Source organism: Lepidochelys kempii, chromosome 2 (assembly GCF_965140285.1).
Source record: "Lepidochelys kempii isolate rLepKem1 chromosome 2, rLepKem1.hap1, whole genome shotgun sequence".
NCBI lineage: Eukaryota > Metazoa > Chordata > Testudines > Cheloniidae > Lepidochelys > Lepidochelys kempii.
In genome coordinates, this window is record NC_136381.1 from 59,356,550 (window position 1) to 59,381,860 (window position 25,311).

General features: G+C 39.1%; 1 protein-coding gene across 15 annotated transcripts in view; it reads left to right on the plus strand.

Moving 5' to 3' along the window:
- The window catches only part of NCOA2 (nuclear receptor coactivator 2), a 259,553-nt gene that overhangs the window by 229,562 nt on the left and 4,680 nt on the right, over positions 1-25,311 (plus strand). For all 15 annotated transcript variants that reach the window (XM_073330891.2, XM_073330882.1, XM_073330888.1 and 12 more), the window contains 9 exons: positions 2,357-2,572; positions 3,503-3,632; positions 10,208-10,373; positions 12,413-12,691; positions 14,043-14,120; positions 14,718-14,952; positions 17,871-18,048; positions 19,080-19,278; positions 22,590-22,679. In XM_073330891.2, the coding sequence (XP_073186992.1) occupies positions 2,357-2,572; positions 3,503-3,632; positions 10,208-10,373; positions 12,413-12,691; positions 14,043-14,120; positions 14,718-14,952; positions 17,871-18,048; positions 19,080-19,278; positions 22,590-22,679 (1,571 nt within the window). The remainder of the gene's footprint in view (positions 1-2,356; positions 2,573-3,502; positions 3,633-10,207; positions 10,374-12,412; positions 12,692-14,042; positions 14,121-14,717; positions 14,953-17,870; positions 18,049-19,079; positions 19,279-22,589; positions 22,680-25,311) is intronic.

Here is a 25,311-nt window from a genome sequence, read left to right on the forward strand (position 1 = left end):
ACAAGAATACGTGCTTTTCACTTACAATGTGAAAGGTATGGGTGGAGATACTTAGACTTATTGGATTAGTAGTGGAATAGGGACTCTTTCACATCAGCTTTCCAGGTTCAGATGTCACCAAAATTGGTAGAAATCAAACAAAGAAGAAGTCATTTGGCTTTTCAGTGGTCTGTGTGAAATGAATTGGTGATCTCTGTCCATTTGTTAATAGTTTGGTGTATCTGCTGCAAAATGGCACCCTTTTTCGTCAAGAATTAAATGACCACAGAGAATGAGCTGTCCTCTCCATCATAGAAATATCACCTCCAGAACAGAATTTCAGGCATGTTGGTGACATTGCTGCCCATACTATGTATGTTCCATGATTAAAAACAGAACTTCTGTCTCTGGTGCTGTCCATTTGCCTACTTTCATGGCCATTAAAATTCACTTTACGTAAAAGAAACAGGGTTTATGACTTTTAATTTTTGAATCAGGTAACCCGGTTTTGTTTGAAGCATTAGAAATCTGTAATGAATTTACCTTTTTAAAACTTTATTTTTGATTGTGCCATGTCTATAATGATCTTATTTCTGTAAGTTGTCTCTAAACCTTACAAAGGTTACCAGAGGGGAAAACGTTACTGGAAAAGTTGGATGAAGTGTCTCTGTTTAGTTACTTACATCAGTTACCATACGTTTTACGATTATGAAGTATGAAATTCCAGTTAAGAAGTCTGAATAGTCAGATGCTGTAAAGCAGGGGTTCTCAACATTTTTCTTTCTGAGTCCCCCTTCCCCTCCCTCCCACATGCTATAAAAACGCCATGGCCCACCTGTGCCACAACAACTGTTTTTCTGCATATAAAAGGCAGGGCCAGCATTGGGAGGTAGCAAGCAGGACAGTTGCCCAGGGTCCCACACCACAGGGAGCCCTGCAAAGTTAAGTTACTTAGGTTTTGACTTCAGATCTGGATGGCTGGGCTTGGAACCCCAAGGCTTCAGCCCCATGCGGAGGGGCTTCGGCTTTCTGCCCTGGGCCACAGCAAGTCTAATGCCAGCCCTGCTTGGTGGACCCCCTGAAACCATCTCAGGCCATGCAGTGGGCCCTAGACCCCTGGTTGAGAACCAATGGTATAAAGCATGTTAAATGTTGACAGCAAAAGGTCAGTTATGTATTCATTTTGTATCAATATCAGGAAATGCAAATTGTACTACTGTGCCAGCAATTAAAATACCTGATTCTTGTAGAGCAGTGTAGGGATTGTCTTGCAGACTCTCAGGGGAATTACTTTTCTCCATACTATGCATGCATGTTGGAGCATGCCATCCGTATTCTTGCCATTTGTGCTAGTTTGCCATGTGTTTCAGCTGATAGAATTGTGTAGATGTAAAAAAAACCATAAGTCATATGGAAGCAAATTTCATACTTCAGGTAGAAAGCTGATTGCCTACAAGGATCGGGGGGGGGGGGGGGACTTTTCCCCATCAACATATTGCATTGCACAATTGGCTTGGTGAATTATTATTTTTACCACCCTCTGAAGGCACTGGCCACTGATTATTCAGAGTACCAGATTAGCGAGACCAGCCATCTGAGCTGAGCCAACATTTCCTATATTAATACAGTATTGAAATGATTACCAATGCTGTATTTCTACAAGTTTTAGTTTTTTGATTACCACAGTAGTACAGTACTCTAAGCCTATAAATTTAAAGTGTAAATAAATTATATCAGTGGTTTACAGTAGGTGTAGGAGGACTTCCCCTAATATAGCTGTAATGAACTGCACCGAGTATCAGAAAGTTCCTGTGAGTAATTTCCTTTCACCATCTATTGATTCAAGTTTGTCCGGGTAAGTCTTGTAGTTAGGAAGGCTCGTGGTTATGAATGACAAGAATTTTCAAAAGATCAGTGTTAAATAAGAATTAATATTTACATTTTTGTTGTTTATAAATGTATATTAATAACTTGTTGTTCCCCAGATCTTCACATTCTCACATAGGACTTGAAAAGCAAATCGCTGACATGTATGCCAGCAAACATGATCCATTTCCTGAGAAAGGAAGTCAGGGTTATCCACACACCCTCCGCACCTGTTGTGGAGTACATATGGGAACACTTACGCTTAACAGCTTTTCAGAAATGATAAAAGGGTCACCTTCATGTAAAACCTGCAGTAGTCCCCAGTTCCTCAACTGAACAGCAAAATGCACAAGCCTGCAGAGTTACATGTCTGAACAGGCAGTTGAAATATAATTTGCTTTGAATAAAACCTGACAAACTAGTACATTTTTCTCTGGAAAATTAAGCTAATCAACCAACAGGAATATTTGGAGATGTTTTCTGGGTCTCACTGTATTTGGATTTCATACAGGAATGGTTGGTGGTAATACCCCTCGGCCTGCAATGCCATCTGGAGACTGGGGTGCCCAGGGTTCTGCTGTGAGGGTAACCTGTGCTGCTACAACCAGTGCCATGAACAGGCCAATCCAAGGAGGTATGATACGTAACCCAACAGCCAGCATTCCTATGAGACCCAGCAGCCAGCCAGGCCCAAGACAGATGCTTCAGTCTCAGGTCATGAATATGGGTAAGCCCCAGTGCCTTACTGTAGTATATTATTTTGCAATTACTGCTTTGTATGATTAGGTAGAAGGTAACATCTAGCTTCAAATATAGACTTGATTTAAATTGTGTTGAGCAAGTTAGAGGCTCCCTACAGCATACAGGGGAAATATCCTGCTCAACGAGGAGAGAGCCTGTATAAGGTGTGTATTTTAATGTTTGTCACTATGTCGACAGTTTTTCTGTCTTTCTTTAGCCGCACAGAGATATGTGACCAAAGGAATAGGATAGGAAAATTTTCTAGTTTATGAAGAAATAAGGTTCTAAAAGAAAATATATATTTTAACACTTCCTTTGTGCTAGGTCAGTACTAAAGCAAGCACCTTTGGATACAGATTGCATGTAGAATGCTTATACCCTTTGCACTAGTCTTTGTTCATATTTGCATTTGTTATGTCATTTCAAATGTAGCACCATACTCATCAGTTTGTATTTGCAGAGTTCTTTTGATGTATGCTAAACATAAAAAAGTGAAAGATTTATTGACCAGTAATTTCATGATGCTTTGAAATTGTTAAAGTGCAACGAGAAGAAAGCAAAGTCTTAAATTGGAATGATGGTTAAACTGAGACAAAAGATCTATTGTCTACATGCCTCTTTACAAATGAAGATGCTGACAATTTTTTGTTCACTCAAAGCAAATATAACTTATTTGAAAGCACCAACAGTAAGGTAAAAAGAAAAGGAGGACTTGTGGCACCTTAGAGACTAACCAATTTATCTGAGCATGAGCTTTCGTGAGTTACAGCTCACTTCATATAAATTGGTTAGTCTCTAAGGTGCCACAAGTCCTCCTTTTCTTTTTGCGAATACAGACTAACACGGCTGTTACTCTGAAACAGTAAGGTAGTGGCCCTTCACTATTACAGATGTTTGATTGCTTTTTCTTGTTTAGGGCCATCTGAACTGGAGATGAATATGGGGGGACCTCAATACAGCCAACAGCAAGCTCCTCCGAATCAGACCGCACCGTGGCCGGACAGCATCTTGCCTATAGATCAGACATCTTTTGGTAATCAGAACAGGTCAGTCTTACTGGCAAATCAAAAAGTCATATTCTACAGGAAAACTTGGAGATCCACATTTTGTGAGCTTCATGGGAACAAACACACTTTTAATGTATGTAGTGCATGCTTTCAGGGAACAAAATAGTCGATTTATGCTTTTTTGACATTTATATGCCTACAATATGCATTCATGACTCAGCATTACCTCCAGTTACTCCTTCTGCTGGTTAGGCCATGTGTACACTGAAAGAATGTATGCCTCCATATTACATCAACTCCCACCAGTGGTGCAGAAGCACAGGTGATGGAAATAGTGCAAGAATTAATATAGGCAAGACTCTCTGCATTTTTTACCATCAAGTCATGAAAACTTGTAGGTGAACAGGTGGAAAAGATGCCTGAGTCCTATTTACATTAGTGGCTTACCATGAGTAGCGACTATAATGTTGCTGTCTGTTGCTCTATATGTGGGTACTACTGTTTCTAGTGTAGATCACCTTTCAACTTTTGGGGAGGTTTTTTTTTATGTGTATGTTTTGTTTTAATCGGGCTAGAATCCTGTCAAGAGCAGGAGAGGAAAAATGAAGCAAGACTGAAAGTCTCTCTCTCCCTGGGTTAAATAACCTCAGTCTGTTTTCCGCAGTACCAAATGCACGATTACAGTCTGATCAGTACATATTAAACTCATATCTTTTTACTTATTTGTTACTATACATTTCATATAGTGCCATAACAGTGCATGGGGCTTTACAGAGATTTTAAAAAATCACATTCTCTGGCACGAAAAGGTTTACAGTGTAAATTAAATAAACATAGAACGTGCAGATGAAAGAGGAACAGATTTTTAAATTGAGAGTGAAATAGGGCAGGATAGGAGAGGAGCACAGGGAAGGAAATCAGCATGGAAATAAGTCGAAAGAAGTGAATTTTGAGGAATGATTTGAAAGCCCGGGGAAAAGAACGTAGCCTGTGACTATTTCAGAGTGTGATGTGTACACCCTAAACGTTTTGTTTTCTTGCTGAAAGTTGGCCATGAAAGATTATTTATAACTTTAACTTGGCCTTAGTTCCAGTCTTTCCTGATGCTTTTCCCACTTTATCATGTTTTTCCAATAGATCTCCCAATGCTATTCTCCATATGCTGTAGGCACCTTTGACATACCTTAAAAGTAGGGCTGTCAAGCAATTAAAAAAATTAATCGCACAATTAAACAATAAAAGAATACCATTTATTTAAATATTTTGGATGTTTTCTACATTTTCAAATATATTGATTCCAATTACAAAACAGAATACAAAGTGTACAGTGCTCACTTTATATTTATTTTCTATTACAAGTATTTGTACTCTAAAAAACCAAAAGAAATAGTATTTTTCAATTCACATAATACAAGTACTGTAGTGCAAACCCTTTACCATGAAAGTTGAACTTACAAATGTAGAATTATATACAAAAAAAACCTTCATTCAAAAATAGAACAATGTAAAATTTTAGAGCCTGCAAGTCCACTCAGTTCTACTTCTTGTTCAGCCAATCGCTCAGACAAACAAGTTTATTTACATTTGCAGGAGATAATGCTGCCTGCTTCTTGTTTGTCACCTGAAAGTGAGAACAGGCATTCTCATGGCACTGTTGAAGCCGGCGTCACAAGATACTTACATGCCAGATGTGCTAAAGATTCATATGTCCCTTTATGCTTCAGCCACCATTCTAGGGGACATGCGTCCGTGCTGATGACGGGTTTTGCTCGATAACAATCCAAAGCAGTGTGGACTGATGTGTTCATTTTCATTATCTGGGTCAGATGCCACCAGCAGAAGGTTGATTTTCTTTTTTGGTGGTTCGGGTTCTGTAGTTTCTACACTGGAGTGTTGCTCTTTTAAAACTTCTGAAAGCATGCTCCACACCTTGTTCCTCTCAGATTTTGGAAGGCACTTCAGGTTCTTAAACTTTGGGTCGAGTTCTGTAGCTATCTTTAGAAATCTCACATTGGTACCTTCTTTGCATTTTGTGAAATCTGCAGTGAAAGTGTTCTTAAAATAAACAGCATGTGCTGGGTCATCTTCCAAGACTGCTATAACATGAAATATATGGCAGAATGTGGGTAAAACAGAGCAGGGGACATACAATTCTCCCCCAAGGAGTGCAGTCACAAATTTAATTAATGCATTATTTTTTTTAACAAGCACCATCAGCATGGAAGCATGCCCTCAGGAATGGTGGCCAAAGCATGAAGGGGCATCCGAATGTTTAGCGTATCTGGCAGGTAAATACCTTGCAATGCCGGCTACAAAAGTGCCATGCCAAATGCCTGTTCTCATTTTCTGGTGACATTGTAAATAAGAAGATGGCAGCATTATCTCCTGTAAATGTAAATAAACTTGTTTTTCTTCACGATTGGCTGAACAAGAAGTAGGACTGAGTGGACTTGTAGGCTCTGAAGTTTTACATGGTTACATAACTGCACTCAAAAACAAAACAAAAAATATCTACACTTGTAAGTTGTACTTTCACAACGAAGAGATCGCACTATAGCACTTATTTGAGGTGAATTGAAAAATACTATATATTTTGTTTATCATTTTTATAGTGCAAATATTTGGAATAAAAATAATATACACTTTGATTTCCATTACAATGCAGAATACAATATATATGGAAAATATAGAAAAATATCCAAAATATTTAATAAATTTCAATTGGTATTCTGTTGTTTAACAGTGTGATTAAAACTGTGATTAATTGCGATTAATTTTTTTGAGTGAATCGTGTGAGTTAACTGTGATTAATCGACAGCCCTACTTAAAAGTACTTCCAGCAGAAATATCGCTCCAAAATAACTAAATCACAGCAATGTCGTTGGATATGGCCAACAAACCAGGGAAATAAGCTAAAATAATTCTATATCCATAAAGTCCTGCCCTCGCATTGCTCCCATTTGTAAACATCTGAGGGAGGAAAAAGGCTGCACTTTACAGCATGTCCTGAAGGCAATAGATTTGAACTATTTAGGACCAAGAGAAGAGAGTGAATTCTGAGAACATGGGATCCCCAGAAAATGCCCTTCCAGCAGCCTTTTCCTGTTCTTACCTGTGGGGTTTCAGCTTGAGCTTGAATGTGCTGATCTAAAATGTGGCTGTATGGCACAAGGTGAGAGGCAGCCTCTCTGTTAGCGATTTAGGTCTTATATGCTCAGAACCAATGCCTTAAACTCCACTGGGAAACCCATAAGTGATCTGTGTAGATAATGACACACAGATTGGATACACTTGTGGCAAGATACACAGTTAAATAAGGTGTCTGCATTTTGTACCAACTTCTATTTCTGGATACTTGTAATTTGTAGTGTCAGGTAAAGCATGCTGCAGTGGCCTGATATTGCTATGGTTAGGATCAGCAGGTAAATATATTCCTGTTAGAAGGGGATTTGTGTTTTTTTTAATGTATTATACATAGTGGGAAGCATTCAGAATTTTCCTGTTTCTGGTACAGTAATTGATAGAGCATGTTTTCTTAATACTTTAATGATAATGCATTGTGCTACGAGATAGGGAGCCCACAAACAAGGGAAATGTTCACGTATTTATCAAATGACTTTCAACTTGTGCTGGCCAGAACTTCCACTTTGGAATCAGGACTGGAGAATGTCATTGTCATTACTTATTTAGCGACATAGATATATATGTCTTCGTACAGAACCCAATACAGACAGAGCATGGTATCTTGGTTCCATTGATGTCAATGGTAAACTCCCATTGACTTCAATGGAGACAGGTTTTCATCCAGGCTCCTTGCCCCTAGCAGATTACAAACTGAGGGCCCAATTGATGTGGAACACCCTCACTAATGTGCCTAATCATTTCATAGTTTACTTCTTTGGCAGATTGTTGCTCAGCTACAAAGATTAGCCCTTCATCTTATTGAAAAATAATGATCTTCAGTTTCAATAGTTTACTATTGAATTTCATTCAAATAAAAGAATTATGTATATTGTAAGCTTCAGTTGTGAGATAATGGGATATAGTTAGCATTTGAGTCCAGATCCAACTTCCCTTCATCTTTTATGTAAACTATAGTTTTTGCTCCATTTTCTCCAGTGGATCTAAAAGTCAAACAATTATTTTATATGTTGTAATTAGGAAATTGTTTTTTATTGCATCATTATTTGGCAATCCCCTTTCATCGAGTTGGGGCTTGTTTGCATCATCTCTTGATGGATTAGATTTCACAGTCTTTATATTATTGTATGTTATCTGGGACAAATGGTGATCTGCAATCTACATAATAAGGAAGCCAACTAGTTGTTTGTCAAGCAAGCACTGAGTTGTCTTTTTTTTTTTTTTTAAATAATTTGATTAGTTATTATCAGGAATCATATGTCATACAGTTTGTTACAAAATTAATTATTGAGAAAAGAATACATTTGTATAGATAAGAGTTGAGCTTAGCATCAGTGTGTACAAAATAGATGAATTATCAGTAAGTAATTCTAATTGTTTGACATTCAAAGTTTTGATTTATTATTTTTGTTTTCTCATTGTATATATTCATATCCATTCACAATTTCTTTTTTAATTTTGGCCACTCCCATTGATACATTTTCCAGGAGTGCTTTATTTTAACAAGGTCACCTGTTGAGTTTGATATCAACTTGGATAAAGGTTGTAGGATTTTTCTATTGTTTTTCTCCTGAAATTATTTCTAATTCTATGGGAGCACGAATGTTAGTAATTTTCTTTATATATGATTAATAAGTTTATATTTGTGCAGTGCTTGAAAGTTGTAAAATGCTGTTTAGTGTATATATGTGTGCTGTTTAGTATATTTTATTACTTTGCTGAGTGAATGGGTATCCAATTGGTCATATTCCCTGGAATATGTTTTTTTTCTCCGATGTGTAGTCTGGCAGTATTTCTCTTAGCCTTCACTGTGGCGTGAAAATTAGATTCCTACTGGCAAATAATAATTTCGTTATGGAAGCTAACATAATGCTAACAGTGTTTCTATATCTTCTCAAAGCTGGGTGCATGGTGAGGTATGTGCCAAGAGTATCACTGTATAGTGTAGATCTGTTCCCCGCGCCCCCCCGCCCCCCCAAGTCTGACAAAAAGCTTGCCATTGACTCTCAGTAATTGCCTTTGACAGGACATTCCCTTGCAATATGTAAGGTAGTGCCTCGGGTGACCTTGCAGTTCCAGCAGGCTGCATCCTCTGTAGTGTGTTTGCATATGTCTGTAAGCTGTAAAAGGTCCTGTAAAATTTCTGTGTGAATTACCCAGAAGAGAGATGGTATTTAGATGGAGCTGAAATGTTGTTTCAAATCCAGTTTTATTTCTAAATAAGTACGATCTTCCAGTTTGGGGATAAAACTTCCTCCTGCCTTTGCAGCTCTAAGGGTGCTTGCCTGCCAAGTGCAGTTCCACTGGATGGAGAACAAGATTTTGGAGAGTCAGCACATGACAGAATGCCCGTCTCCTTGGTATCCCCATTCTAAGGCCCAATTTGATCAAGCATTAAGCATGTGCTTAAGTTGTCACTGAAGTCAGTGACACTCAAATACATGTTTAAAGTTAAGAACATGCTTAACTGCTTTGCTGAATCAGGACATATACATCCCTGCAAAGTAAAGTTTTTTAGCCTGGGCAAGAGTGGTTGTTGATGGATCCACTGCTGCATGGTTTTGTTACCTCACAGGGAAGGGGGCTGTTGCCCCAGTGGTGCTGTTGCCCCTCTGTGACATGGAGTAGAGCGGTGGCTCTCAAATATTTTTACTGGTGACCCCTTTCACATAAGCAAGACTCTGAGTGCGACCCCCCCCCAATAAATTAAGAATACTTTTTAATGTATTTAACACCATTATAAATGTTGGAGGCAAAGCGGGGTTTGGGGTGGAGATTGATGGCTTGCGACCCCCGCATATAATAACCTTGTGACCCCCCGAGGGGTCCTGACCCCCAGTTTGAGAACCCATGGAGTAGAGGAAGTCTTCCTTTGTTCTCTTTGTTGGCACAAAACTTGAGCTATTTGAGCTTGGTATGGTGAGTTGGGGTGAATTTTACCCTTTGACTGTATGGTCTGATTGGCAAGGGTGATGAATAAGAGTGAGTGTGGTTCCACTCTTAAGGAAGCTTTCTATAATGACTTTGTCCTTATATCTGCTCATGGTAGTATCTTTAATCTAGTGTATGTAATTTGGAGTTACTAGTAAAAAAAAAAATTAATTCCTTTTCTGTTTGTTTAGCTAAGTGATTTGCGTCTATCTTCATTAAATAGATTCTACATTGACTTCCATATTCATTTGTTGATCCCATTCTGTGAAGTTAGTTCCGAGAAATATCTCTGGCAGTATTTGTGTTTCCTTCTGATACATGCATGCAACACCCGGTGACTTAAGGGAGAGTTGTATAAGTGTTTCTTTGGGTATTAAGCAGTGAGAAGAAGTTACCTAAGAAAATTTGCAGCTATGGAAATCATTGTCACCTGTAGTATAAGACTCATTAGCTCAATTTGTGAGAAATAATCATTTATCCACATGAAGTGGGTACTCTTCGTCCAACACCTGTTTACCAAAGTTATATTCATGTCTTCACAGGCAACCGTTTGGCAGCTCACCAGATGACTTGTTGTGCCAGCATCCTTCATCAGAGTCACCAAGTGATGAGGGAACTCTCCTGGATCAGCTTTATTTGGCACTAAGGAATTTTGATGGTCTAGAAGAAATTGATAGGGCTCTCGGAATACCAGAATTGGTTAGCCAGGTATACTTGATACTATCAAATTCTAAATTACTAGTTAAAAAGTTGAAATCCCTTTAAAGTGAGAGAGGTAAAGATTTATGTGTTATACACACACACTGTCGGTTTGGAAAACAACAAAATTTAATGTTCTAATAAGTAAAAAGAATTTGAGTGTAGCTTTAAAAATTGCCAATATATTTAATTGTAAAACAGATTTCATGCAAGTTAGTTCCCCCTTTATTTAAGTGCCAAGACCTGAGTTAAGGGCTCTATATTCCACCTGCAACAGATGATTTCGTCATAACCACCTAAAACAATATTGGTTTAATGTTAGAATTGTGCCTACATGCCTTGCTGTAGTGGGCCCTTAATCTGTTCTTTTTCCCACATTTGTTTTTAGTAACTTTGTTAGTTCTTCTCAAATACAAAAATGTTACACAATGCTAATTAAAATAATACAAATAGAAATATAGTAAAGGCTTAGGAAAAAATAGGACTTGGTACTTGGCTCAGCCTTGTATCCAATTTTTTAATTCAAATTACATTGTCAAAACAGTCAGTCTTGCCTGTATAAATGTTTAACATTCTGAGATGGGTTAGTGCTTGTGGCTCATCTGTGTAACCGACTATGGCCATTTCTATTCCCATTTGTCAGAACTGTACCTCTGAAATAACCCTGTATTTCAGATATGACCTTTGTCTTCTCTGCATCTGTTCCTTTATCTGTGGACTCTGAAATGGTAAAATAGGGTCAATAAAATCCTGAACGGGACATGAGAAAGATACACCTGTGGATATCTGATAGAATACTGAGTACAGTGCTTCATTAGGGACAAGATTTTGGTGAACATTTCATTCAGTGAAACTTTGATTCTGTATTCATGAGGAGTTCATGTAGTAGTGAGTAGCCTCAAGAGCACTACCAAAGAATCAGTGTGAAAAAGAACAATTTATTTGAAGAGAAATTGTATGAATTTCTTACTAATGAGTGTCTCCGTGGAAATGGTTTTAAGACTTCTACAGATTTAAAGGAAACTATGACATTTAAGGTTTCAGAGTAGCAGCAGTGTTAGTCTGTATCTGCAAAAAGAAAAGGAGGACTTGTGGCACCTTAGAGACTAACAAATTTATTTGAGCATAAGCTTTTGTGAGCTTCCGATGAAGTGAGCTGTAGCTCATGAAAGCTTATACTCAAATAAATTTGTTAGTCTCTAAGGTGCCACAAGTACTCCTTTTTATTAAATTTAAGATGTTAACAAGAACAGCCGCCTTTGAAAGTCCTAGCTTTTATTGATAAAATCTTAATCTTCACTAGGATTTTTAACCTCGAGTTAATTGATTTCCAGGGTAAACTACTGAGCAGTCTAAGGTAAACTTCAAATGACTGTAACCTGGAACAAATGTTTGGGGAATGTTCAGAATAGCCTTTAGAAATGCGTCAGCAGCCTTGCGTTAATTGGCAGTCGGTTAACTTGAGGTAAAAAGCTGTTGTGTAGACATACCCAAAGGAAGTTAGGTGCTCATCCCTCATTAAAATGAGAACTGAGCTTTTAATTGCCTTTGGCTCCTTTGAAAATCTGAGACATTTATATTGCAAATGGCAACTCCACTTAATAACACTGAAGATTTTTTTAAATCTAATTTGTCTTTCACTATTTGTGTATTTGTTACTCTTTGAATTTCTTCCAGTTTCAGTGATAAAAATAGGCTAGTCCTCACTGTTTAGACTCTCTAGTCATTTTCACTTTCAGTTCTCCTGCACTAGGACAGTGCTGAGATGTTTGCACTGAAAAGACTGCAGAGAATTTCTCCTTCCATTGCCATGGTTTTTTGCTTGTTTGTTTTTTTTAAGTCATGGAGACAATTCTGTTGATCTTAAGTTTTGTTTAAACAATCAGTTAAAAAAAATTACCGGTCTTTTTGGGCAAATTTGTCTGTACAGTGTCCCTTTAATAATGGAAGATTTTTGTGGGAAGACTGGGTTTTTAGTCTGGAATAATACCATTCAGAAGTATATTTTACTATGTGTTTATATACATTTGGTTTGTATGTTTCTGCAGAGCCAAGCTGTAGATCCAGAGCCATTCTCAAGTCAGGAATCCAACATCATAATAGAACAAAAGGCACCAGTTTTCACTCAACAATATGCATCTCAGGCTCAAATGGCCCAGGGTAGTTATACACCCATGCAGGACCCAAACTTTCACCCAATAGGACAGCGGCCTGGTTACGCAACACTGCGTATGCAACCTAGGCCTGGTCTCAGACCTACTGGTATAGTGCAGAACCAGCCAAATCAGCTGAGACTTCAGCTTCAACATAGACTCCAAGCACAGCAGGTATTCTATGTTTATATGTTATCTACCACTGGTTAAGTCAGATTATAGTAATTTAATATAGAGTAAATACATTGGATTTAGCTAGCTCTGAATAGTCTAATTCTTAAGTGTGTTCCCTATTATATTTATTCCTGTTGAATTCCACTGTTGAAATAGAAATATTGGCCATAATGAATTTTACAGAGATAATACATAGTGTCTTTATTCTCCTTGTTGACCTCTTCTGCACTTTTACCAGCTTGTCATTATCTTTTCTATAATGCAGAAAATGTGCCCAGTACTCAAATCCTGGTCTCACTAGCCCTTTATGCAATGCTATAATGATGTCTTTTGATGTATGGACTTTTTTTCTGTTCAGTTGTATTCAGACCCCTAATCATATACTTGTTTTTTGAATTGCTGCCAGATTCCTAAATGCTTTCTTTTGTCATTGTTTCAAGTTTGTGACCATTTTAATTCACCATTCCTTGTGCCATATATTGTGTGCTGATATAAATTTAAAAATCATAGAATTGTAGCGCTGGAAGGGACATCGAGAGGTCATCTAGTCTAGCCCCCTGCACTCAGGCAAGACCAAGTAAACCTAGACTATCCCTGAAATGTGTGTGTCTAACTGGTCCTCAACCTCCCTTGCAAGCCTGTTCCAGTGCTTAACTAACTTTATAGTTAGAAAGATTTCCTACCTTCAGAGGACATGGAGAACAGCTGATCACAGTCCTTTTTATAATAGCCCGTAACTTATTTGAAGACTCATATCAGGTCCCCCTCAGTCTTCTTTTCTCTTTATAAACATGCCCGTTTTTTTTTTTCACCTTTCCTCAGAAGTCAGGTTTTCTAAACTTTTTTTTCATTTTTTGTTCCTCTCCTCTGGCACTCCCTTAAATTTGTCTACAATTTTCTTAAAGTGTGGCACCCAGAACTAGACACAATTCTCCCGATGAGGCCCCAGCAGTGCCTAGTACAACAGGACAGTAGACTCTCATGTCTTACACAGAACATAAAAATGTCATGCACATTACATTAAGAACATTTCCAGCGTAAACATCATGATAAATTCTAGCTTAGAGAAAATGCTAATAGTTTAATTATAGGCACATAAGAGATAGGAGTTATAAAGGCATTGCATTTGGAATTTCTCAGACTGCTATACCATATAGATCATATGGCATATTGTCTCCTTGAAGCATGAGGGTTTTTTTTAACATTAATGGGAATTGGGCAGCTAAAATAATGAATACTGAACTGAGACTGTCCACCAGAACCTGCAGAATTTGTGTTCGTATTCCTTTTGCATGCGGGTTCCCTTGTTTAGCATTCTTCTTCTACCTTCATTTTCGTTTTGTTGGTTTAGAATCGCCAGCCACTGATAAATCAAATCAGCAGCGTCTCCAATATGAACCTGTCTCTGAGACCTGGAGTACCCACACAGGTGAGGGGGCTAGTACTGTAGGTACTTCTGTTTTGTTCACTGCATTTTCCACTTGTCCCAAGTTTAGTTTATACTGAATCATAGACTCTTCAATTTAAATACATCAATAATACATAGTATATACAAGAAATGATAAGGCAGAGACTGTAAACAAAACAATACAACCCTAAGTTAGAGTATTTATTTCCATATTTAAAAAACAAAAACAACTTGTGGAAGTTGCACTCCTAAGGTCCTTTTTCACCACTAACCTGTGTGGTAATTTGGTTCCTGGGAGTGAGGAAGGAATGGTGACAAATCTACATTTTAACCTGAGTTCCTCACCTCATAGGGAAAAGGCAATTTGAGTGGAACAATTCGTTCCAATGATTTGTAATCTTAAACTTCTAGTACTAAAATTATGTGTGTTAATCTCTGTTTCAGTTTTGAAATTCTTCACCGCATGTCAGAAGTAATGCTAGGAATTTTACCTTCTGTCTGATTTTATAGCTAGGCACATGGTGCGGGAAGGAACTTGAATTTTACGAGTCATTCCAATAGAGATGCCTTTATAGTTAACATTATGTATTAATTCGCAGTTATCATTTTTTCCTACAGGCACCTATCAATGCACAGATGCTGGCCCAGAGGCAGAGGGAGATACTGAGCCAGCACCTGAGGCAACGACAGATACATCAGCAACAGCAGGTGCAACAGCGGACTCTGATGATGCGAGGACAGAGTTTGACTATGTCGCCAAGCATGGTGGCCTCTGGTGGCATACCAGCAACCATGAGCAACCCACGGATTCCGCAGGCAAACGCACAGCAATTTCCATTTCCTCCAAACTATGGTACTAGACGTACATCCCCAACACCTTTCACCAATTCTTTCTCCCCAGCATCCCCCAGTCCTGGATCTTAGCTCCTCTTTCATAGCTCCTTGCATGGCTCCCAGATGAATCTAGTTAATGAGGGAATGATGGGAAATATGAGAGGACACTTTGGGCCTGTCATGAGTCCCAAAAGACAGAACAATACCTGCCGGTTTCTCAGCTCAGGTACCACCTTCTCTCTGAGTACAGATCTTCTCTGCTGAATGGCAGAAGTGTGTGTATATACACTCAAATATAAATATTGTTATGTTTATACAAAGGGGCTTGAAAGGTTTTGGATTCTGATCAAAACAAATAAATCCAATATATACGCCAGCAGTGGAGATGAATAAAAATATGCTAATCGTTGTCAGTATTGGTGGACAGAGTGAAGTTGTGTAAAAAATCATTTAGAAGCAAAACTGTTCATAATCCCTTTGTATCATCATTATATTGATTTGGTTTTATGTGTTGATCTTGAGAGATTAGTTAACATTAGGTATGTAACTTCTAATATTTTTGTGCATATATTAATGTCAAATTAATAGCTTTACTGTTGACTTTTAGTTAATTGAATTTACCTTAGTATCAGAAAAGACTTCCCCCTCCCTATCTCCAAACTTATATGCATATAGCAGCCAATGTCATTATGCCCTTGTGTTTAACTAAGCAGTCTTCAGGTTTGTTCTGGGGGCAGACAGGTCAGAATCAGCTTGACCTTTCCTCTTCCCATGTAACAGTTATAGGTATTATGTGCATGTTCGGCTGATGTAACTAACAAAAATTCGTTCTACCTCATGCTGAATTTTTTTATTTCCTGTCTCTTGTTCGATGTGTTATTCTTGACATCCGTTTCTACTGAATAGTATATCATACCTTTCATCCATTGATTTCAAATTGCTTTACAAAGGTAACTAAGCATTATTATCCCCATTTTATGATGGGGAAACTGAGGTATAGAAAAGTTATGACTTGCCCATGGTCATGCACAGTGTCGGTGGAAAAGCTGGGAGTAGATCCCACGTCTACTGACTCCCAGTCCAGAGTCCTCTTCACTGGACCATACTTCCTCTCTGAGCATTAAACTATCTATTTGTGCATACAGTATAATCTGACAAGACAGTTTCTGCTCGTTTTTTGGGGAAAGAAATACCCTGTGGGAGGCTTCTTTTGACTTACTATGGATAGGACCGGGCGTGTGCCTTTTTAAAATATGGATTTCCACACTTACAGGTCGCCGGAAGTGAATTTTTATTACAGTCCAGGCAAAGATTCAGATAATAACATGTTTCCATTTTGATTGAAAATTATAAAGATTTGTGGTGAGGGAGAAAATTGGGACCGAACTGTTTTAATGGGTGTCTTTGTATTTGGTGGAGATTCATTTTTTCTGTACATCACAAAATGTTTTAGTTTATTTTTAAACTCTTTTTGTTGTAAATATTATAAGAATAGAGATGTTTAGTGAACTTACTTGCAATGTCGAATATTGCAGTACATGTTTCATTCAGCCTTCTGAGCAGTTTTACACTGTGAAGGCCAGCAGGCAATTCTGTTACATTCTGTTAATTTGTAATTGTTCGGTAATGTTGATTTGAAATGCACGGGTACCTTTGACACGTTTTGTAATATATATTGGCTTGTCTAAACATAAGTTTTCATTGATTTTGTTTTGCCAGTGGAAACCCCAATGTGGATATTCTTATTTCTCATTTTCAGAGTGGCTTATTTTGGTCTAGTTTAAACCTGTTCCTGATTGACTTAAAGTAAAGCAAAAAAAGCTTGGCTTAAAAGAAAATAAGAGTATGTCTACACTGCAATAAAAAAACCCTCGGCACCAAATCTTGGAGCTCAGATCAGCTAACTTGGTCTCACAGGCCTTGGGCTGCAGGGCCAAAAATAGCAATATAGACATTCAGGCTCGGGCTGGAGCCTGGGCTCTGAGACCCACTCTCTTCACAGGCTCTCAGATTCCAGGCTCCAGCCCAAGCCCAAATGTCCACACTGGAGTTTTATTGCCTCGCAGCCCAAGCCCCATGAACCTGAGTCAACTGATCTAGCCCAGCCGGGACTGTGCCATGGTCTTTTATTTGCAGTGCAGACATACCCTATGTGTCCATGCAGACTTTTGTGCCAGTTTAGCCTTCTAGATCGGTAAAATCACACCTTATGTTAAACCAGTGAATCTTTGCACGTAAACAAGCTCTGACCTGTGCAAAATGAACTAATCGTTCAAAATGACATTACCTGTTTTGTATGCACAAAAGGACACAGACACAAATGTTATGAAAACGTACAGAAGCTTATTGAAAATTTGATTCTGAATGTTAAAAGAGGAGACAAGGTGGGTGAGGTAATATCTTTTATTGGACTATCTTCCATTGGCGAGAGAGACACGCTTTCGAAAGATACTACCTCGTCTACTACCTTGTCTCTCTCTAATATCCTGGGGCCAACAGGGCTACAAGAACACTGTATATATGTTAAAAGATGGTGTCTTAATGAAGGTGATTTTAGGTGTGGTGCAGATAGGAGCTAGTGCACAACATTTTTGCAGTGGAAAGCTTTTTATAGAGGCTCTGAAGAAGAATGGCTTTTATTTATTTTAATGGACCTGATTGCCACAAAAGGATGATTTTCCATTTTGTCACCATAACCTTCAGTAGGGAATACCGTTAGCCAAAGTGCAGCTGTGAAATGATTTTTTAAAAGGTTACATATGTAGTGTTTAGTTGGTCATGTCCTGATGTTAACTCAAGTCCTGTGTTAGAGTCCACCCGTGTGGATTCCAGTGGATATCCAAAGGCATGTCCATGTAGATCCCTCAGCAAAATCGGGACTTTGGTTTGCACTAGTTTCCAATGTTCAGTGACTAAAAATCCTGTTTCATTCTTTAGGAATAAGTCAACAACCTGATCCAGGCTTCACAGGGGCTACCACTCCCCAGAGTCCACTGATGTCCCCAAGAATGGCTCATACCCAGAGTCCTATGATACAGCAGTCTCAGGCTACTCCTGCCTACCAGTCCTCTACAGAGATGAATGGGTGGGCACAAGGGAATATGGGTGGAAACAGGTAAAATCTCCAAAAATACAAATGCCATAATTTCATTATTAAATTCTGCCTTGTATTTATGTCAATTAGTGTTCACAAGAGGAAGTATTTACATTTTGTCTTTACCCTGCTTACTAGACATCTTACACTCGTTCTACTAGAATAGACCCCTTATATAATTTTTAAATTTTGTTTTATTCTGTGTATTAATAATCTACTGCTAATAAAGATGCCTTAGTTATACTGCTTTAGTGCCTGTGTACTATGCAGAGAAAGGACTGATGTGTAAATAGTATAATGCATATAAGAAGTGGGGAAAAGCTTTAATGTGACTTTCACTTTGATGAGAAGTTCTGCTCATACACGCACTGGATTTTGCTTAAGGCTTGGGAGGGGATCTTCCACGGTTCTTAGTTCTTCGGTTATTCCAAGGTCTTGTTCATGAATGTGAAAGACGTCTGCCCTAGACTTTATGCTCTGCAGGCCAAGTTTTCAAAACCTTATGCTTGAAGTCTGTCAGCAAAAATTTCTGCACAGTTGCATGTACACTTGAGTCTACTTGCTGTAATCATGCATCCAAATCTGGTATTCATGTGTGCAAATGGCCTCCTACAATAGGCATGCAAAATGATCATGAAAACTTACCAGTCCAGATGCTAAATATACTTGATTCCCCTCTGCTATGATGATTATAATGTGGGGGGGACTGGTATTTTACATCCCCCTCCAAAAATTCCTCATCCTAAGCTGCTTTAGACATACATAGCAAGGAGCAAGCAAGACATATAAGTTGCTATTATGCATGCACAACAGATTGGTACAGCCAGACACATTAATTCTGCATGTGGACAAAGGCATGCATTTTTGTGCACAGACATCAGACCTTCAAGTTTGAAAATATAGCCCGCTGATGCCTGCAAAGCAGCTGTCTTTGGAAGTTAGTGTATATTGCATGTATAAATTTTAGTCTGAGAAAAATTCTGCGAGAGTGATTTCTTAGTGGTGTCAGCATTCTGAGTCTGACACATTGCTTTTTTTATTCCTTGTTATAGCATGTTTTCACAACAGTCCCCTCCACATTTTGGGCAGCAAGCAAACACCAGCATGTACAATAACAACATGAACATCAGTGTATCCATGGCAACCAACACAAGTGGCATGAACAACATGAACCAGATGCCAGGGCAGATCAGCATGACCTCAGCGACCTCTGTGCCTACATCAGGGTTGTCCTCCATGGGTCCTGAGCAGGTGAGAATTTAAGGACCTGAGACCACAGCTAGAGGATTTACTTGACTTGTAGTTTTTCTGGGAAGTTGAGATTGACTGTAACAGCTAGCTTATTTTGAAAATGGTATGTTAAAAAGAAAAGCACCAGTTTTAGCTCTGCATTCAAAGGACTGGATGACTAATGTACCTTTCACATCTAGATTTCTGATTCAAATCCAGCTCCACAATAGTTAGCATCTGCTTGGTTGCTCCATAGCTTCTGTGGAATGAATTTGGTGATCTAGTTCAGTTCCCAGTAGATGGGTTTCCACAGCACAGTTGACACTTATTGGTTCCCTTGTTAATCATCTCAGCAATGGAGCCATGGACAGAATGGGCATAAAGCTATTTTCTGCAGGTGAGGGTGAGGCACATTGCCACAGTAGTAGTTTTGGAGAAAATTAAGCTGTCATTATCCATGCTGTATCTACTCTATGGATAAATAGGACTTCAGCCTCAAAGACTGTTAATCTGGCATCTGTCATGAGCACAAAATTCACACTGTTTATGATGTAATGTAGCTAAGGCAGGTATCTAATTCGGTAATCAAAAAGTCTGTTCTTACACCCTGAAAAGCTTCACATGTGTACTTTTCTTTGGGGCTGTTATGCGGAACACATTTTTCCCCTTTAAGATATACATAACCAGTAAAATAACATCTTACTTTCAGTTTTGTCCATGCAAATCTCCATGATGAAATTCACACATTAAATATGGTAGTTGGGGACTAAAATTTCACTTAGACAACACACAAGTTTCAAATAATGTTCAATGAAGTAAAACTAATTAAAGCAATGAAAGATGGGAGTAGAGATTTGAAGGGGACAATAGTGAGAGAAAGGTGGAAGGTCGTCTCTTCTTTTTTCATCTAAGTGAATGTCACTTCTCCAGGCCAGAGCTTTATACTATTAGATGAGTCCTAAGGGTTTCCATCTATTCTTTATTAACATCAGTGACACACCAACCATCTGGTTGTTGATAGTACTCAAAATAAACATTTAAACCTTCTCATTATCTGAGGAACAAGAATTTCAAGGTTATTTCAAAATCCCAGTCTCACAAATTACAACATTTTTTAAAGTCTGCCTTCCACACCACTGAGGCAGAGCAAGTGTTTGTTTGCAATTTCGTGCAATACTAAAGGAGGTAGGAAGAAGGGTGCAAGGGGAGGAAGTGTTTATTTGGCCAGAGCTTTCTTTACAGATTTGATTTTCCACTCTACTCCCTCTACCTGTTTTTGCCAAACCATCCTGTTGTTGTTTAAGGCATGGGGTAGTGATTCCTGTTTGGAATTTTGAGTTATGTACAGATTTATTTACTGGGATGTTTGAGAACCAGCTTAAAATTTCTGCAGCAGTGCAGGAGAGACTTTGCAATATGTTAAATGAACCATTAACTAGCTGTCTACTCAAGTTTTGCTCTGCTCAGTGTTAACTTTCTTAGTCCACACAGCTGCATTACTGCCAAAGTCAAAACTGGCCTGCTGTTTGCTACGAATTTGTTTTCAAAATATTGTTTCAAGGTATCTGGGATATCCTGCATATAGAATCAAACAAAGGAGTCAGGAAATGATTAGAGACATCATATTGCGAATGTTCCCCCTGGTTCAGCTCAGTTGCCAGGAAGGCATGGTAACTTGCTTCAGAGCAAAAGGATTGCAGATTTGTCCACTTTTTGCTTTTATTTGGTAACACAGTTAGACCTGTCTTTTTATGGCATCATCTGTAAAATACTGTCTAATGCTCTGGAAGAACCTTCAGCTAAATGTAAAAATTATTAATTTCTATGTCACCTTGTTTCTCTGATTAAATGGCAATTGCCGTCAGAAAAGTTACTGTGTAAAAATTATATTTTGGTTTGTTTTCTTTCAGTAATTTCCAAATAAAATGTGCTTCATTTACAAAGCTAAAAATTATTTTTCTAACTGCCAACGCTGCAAACTAGAGTTGCTGGCATCACCAGTGGCAATAATAATAATTCTGCAGTTGGAACATGACTGATGAATGTGTTGATATTGTGCAAGGCAGACTAGAGCCAGCTTGCTTTTCCATAGTTGTACTGCCTCTGCAGTGACCATATAAATCTTACCCATACATAAATCATATTGCTTTCTTTGTTACAAATATTTGTTTTGGATTCATTTGGATGTGATTTGATTTTTTGCGGTTTAAATTGGTTTCCAGTTCCTTCCCTGCACTTCGGAACAAAATAGAAAAGAATTCACACATTCAGCCTTTGCATGTTGTAACAAATCTTCTACTGCACAGTTGTCAATGAAAGGAAATACTCTTCATGTACAAATGCAGTTGTTTAACCCAAACACAGAAGAATGAGTTGCAACCCTCTCCAGGCCCTTTCTTTGCAGAGCACAGTTCAGTATTTTCTGAATTTTAATTTCTCAATAAAGGGTTGAAAAATCCATTCCCCTGCTTGTCGTTGAGATGGGAAAACCTTCCCTGACAAGTGTAGGGGCTTCAACCATCAATTTCTGCAGATTTTAAACTTTCATGCTAAGAATAATTAAGCTTCTAACCCTTCTAGTGGAAAAGACAACTTTCTGAATGTGAACTGCCTGTAAACCATGCAGGATTGTCTTCCTGGTTCTTTACAGCAAATGCTCCACTGTCCATGTTGCTGTTCATCACATTGTTTCTACTTGGCAAACCAATGAATAGCAACAGAGACCGCGCTGAAGGGGGGGGCTAAGGGATTAGTGGATGCCGAGCTCTCTTCTCCCCTTGCTGCAACCAAGACTATGGTGAAGGGTAGTGTAGTGAAAGAACCTCATCCTCCCAGCAGCCAGGAGGCTCTGGAGGAGGAAAGACAGAAAACTTATTTTCCCTAATCACTGTTAATGGGATGCAGCACCCACTATGCTTCCTTCCAAAAGCTGTGTTGTGGTGTGTAAGTGCAACAGCAACAACCGCTTCTGTCAGTGAGATTTGGAAGATACCAGGTAGCTTATAGCTTCAAGCCCTTCCCAGCAGGCAGCTCCTCTTAGAATGACACCAACTTAATAAATAGAGCAGGTTAAGAAAACACATACAAGATGACAATACCAGGAAAGAATTTTTTTTTTTTGTCAGTCAAGTAAGATAAGATGACTCAGATACACTCTCTCTCTCAGAGTAAGAAAAGTGTCATTTTTACTGACCCTAGCTTCTCTTCAGAGGCAGGAGATGGTGTACATTTGGAACATGGCTTATTAGTTTCTAATGTTCTCTTTTTACATTCCCTTCAAATTCCCTGACATAGTTTTGAATTAATCTGCTTCAATATCTCATTATAACTAGGTTAATGATCCTGCTATGAGGGGAGGCAATCTTTTTCCAAACCAGCTACCTGGAATGGATATGATCAAGCAGGAGGGAGATGCATCTCGGGTAAGAAATAACACACGCACACACACACACAGAGTCAACTAAACCATGAATATCTGAAGGACTAATATGTGTGCAGATGTCTTATTGTTTAAAGGAGCAGAAGATAGCTCGGGTACTAGTAGTTTTTCTTTTTTGATGACCAGTGACTTAATCGTTCTTGCTCTGGACAGTATATTTTTTTTAAAAGGCTTTTACAATAAATTTATTTTTAATGTATCTGGTGGTGACATCTATAGTAAGGATCTTAGTTTAAATCCCAAATGGTGTGTTACATCTGTATTCTGTAGTTTTCCATTAACATATATTGAGGTAACAAATAGACAATTAAGTTAATCAAACTTTCATTCATAGTTGATTTGCTTTTTACGGAGCAATGATACAAGTGTTTGCAGAAGATGAAAGAGGTAGGCCACACCGCTGGTTTGTATGTCTACTGCTGCTTATTTAGCCCATTTCAAGTGTAATGTTGTTTTAGTGTTACTCCTCTTTTCATTGTGTTGTACTTAGGGCAACAGTTTCAAGTATTATTTAAGTTGTTACCTTATAGACAGTACTTGCTTCAAGGAGAGTGATGGTATTGAGCTGACTAAGCACAAATTTCCAGCTGATGAAGTACTTAGCACATACTTGGGACAAAACTGATTTGTATTCCAGGCAGTAGTAATATTGAAGAGAAGCTACTGTAGTCCTCTTGGACTGTAGCCAAGTAAATGAGGTGGATTTTGTAAGTGTCCCCTCACTGGAAGGTTCTTCTTAGAAAATAACCTTCCTCGGCTTCAAAGAAAGCTTGTTACAACAAACATGATATTCCGGGACCTGGTGTGATTGGAGACAAAGTGTATTTTCTCTGTGTGATCCAAATATCAAATCAGTGGAAACCCACACAAATATGAAAAAATGGTCAGTATCAGTAGAAATGTCCTTGCCCAGGAGGAGACTTTAAATCAGAAATGATTAAATACCCTCAAACTTTCAATATGCAGTCAGAATACCATATATTAAGCAGGGATTGTTCTTCTGTAGTATGATCCCAAAGCACCATCTAGTGGCTGCTGTGTTAATTACCGAATCTTACCTCTAGTGTTCCTTTTATCTTTCATCAAAGCCGCCACATTTCCTATACCTTCACTCTTAGAAGAATTGACTTGTTAGACTTTATGCAGATCTATCTCACTGAAATAACATGCATTAAATATTATTCATTCCTTTAGATTCATAGATTCATAGATATTTAGGCCAGAAGGGACCATTATGATCATCTAGTCTGACCTCCTGCACAACGCAGGCCACAGAATTTCACCCACCCACTCCTGCGAAAAACCTCTCATCTATGTCTGAGCTATTGAAGTCCTCAAATCGTGGTTTAAAGACTTCAAAGAGCAGAGAATCCTCCAGCAAGTGACCCGTGCCCCATGCTACAGAGGAAGGAGAAAAAATGCTTACTCTTGCCATAGAGTTGCCTGCACAGAGTCTCCAGTCTTGTAACCCATGCACCACATCACACAAAGTTCATAGCTGTTAAAAACAGCCTTAAAGGTGGTCATGGGCATCCCTGTATGCTCAGACAAAAAGGCAGAGATTATAACCGAGATCCACAGCTCCTTATGCCTTAGTTTTTCCTGCCCACATATTGACTGAGTCAGACAGAGCTGCAGCACCAGCCCAGTCTATGGAGCTCAGGTAGGGGTGAGCGCCACGCAGTCTGTGGAGCTAAGGTATGGATGTCTGAGGAGTGTAGGCTTCCTGGCCTAAGGAGGGGGAGTACTGCCACCTCAGGGTGGGGTAGCAGGGGGGACGCAGGCCCGCCCAACTCCACCATGTCCCAGCCCAGGGCACTAACAGTGGCAGAGTGGTCCACCACTGAGTCAGCGGGGATCTTCCTGCAACACACTGAGGCCAGGTGTCAACCAGACTGGTGCCTGGTTTCCCTGGGCTGTTTCCTACTCTCCCCCTCGGGTGTACCTGCATCCAGTGGTCGTCCTGAGTCTCCCTGAGATACACTGCCAAAGGTAGCGGCGGCAGCTCCTCAGTGTTAGGAGTGGCAGGGCTCTTGGAAGCTCAGGCTGGTCTCTGGGGCAGCAACGGTTCTCCTTGGCGTCCCACTCCAGCAGCGGGGAAGAAGTGTCTGTCTCCTTCAGCAGCTCCCCCCCAACTGAGCTGCTGGGCTGGCTTTTTATACTTTCCCTTCCTGTTCCGTCCCTCATGTGTGTGGAGCTCCACCCACCAGGTGGCTTGCGGTGTTCCCTCCTCGTTTGAGGGAAGCCACACCTCCTCGCTATAGCATCATATTGGCAAGTGGACCTGTAGCCACTGTGGGAAGGTTTGCCGCTCCTGCATAGGGCTTTCTTCCTATACTATTGCTAAGCACCACTGACGGACCAACTTCGTCACATCTCTTTTCATCTCTCAAGATGTTGGACAGCTATATATATCCATAATTTTTCTCCTTTTTGTATATATATTTTTCCTACTCACATGGCTTAATCTTTATTATGTCATAATGAAACAAATTCATTCTCTGCAAAAGTCCTTTGGCGTTACTAGAATAAATTTGTCCCAATGTGGGCTGGGTACTTTTTGCAATGTTTTTTAAATCCTCACTTAGCAAAGTGGCTACACCAAAAGTGTAGTG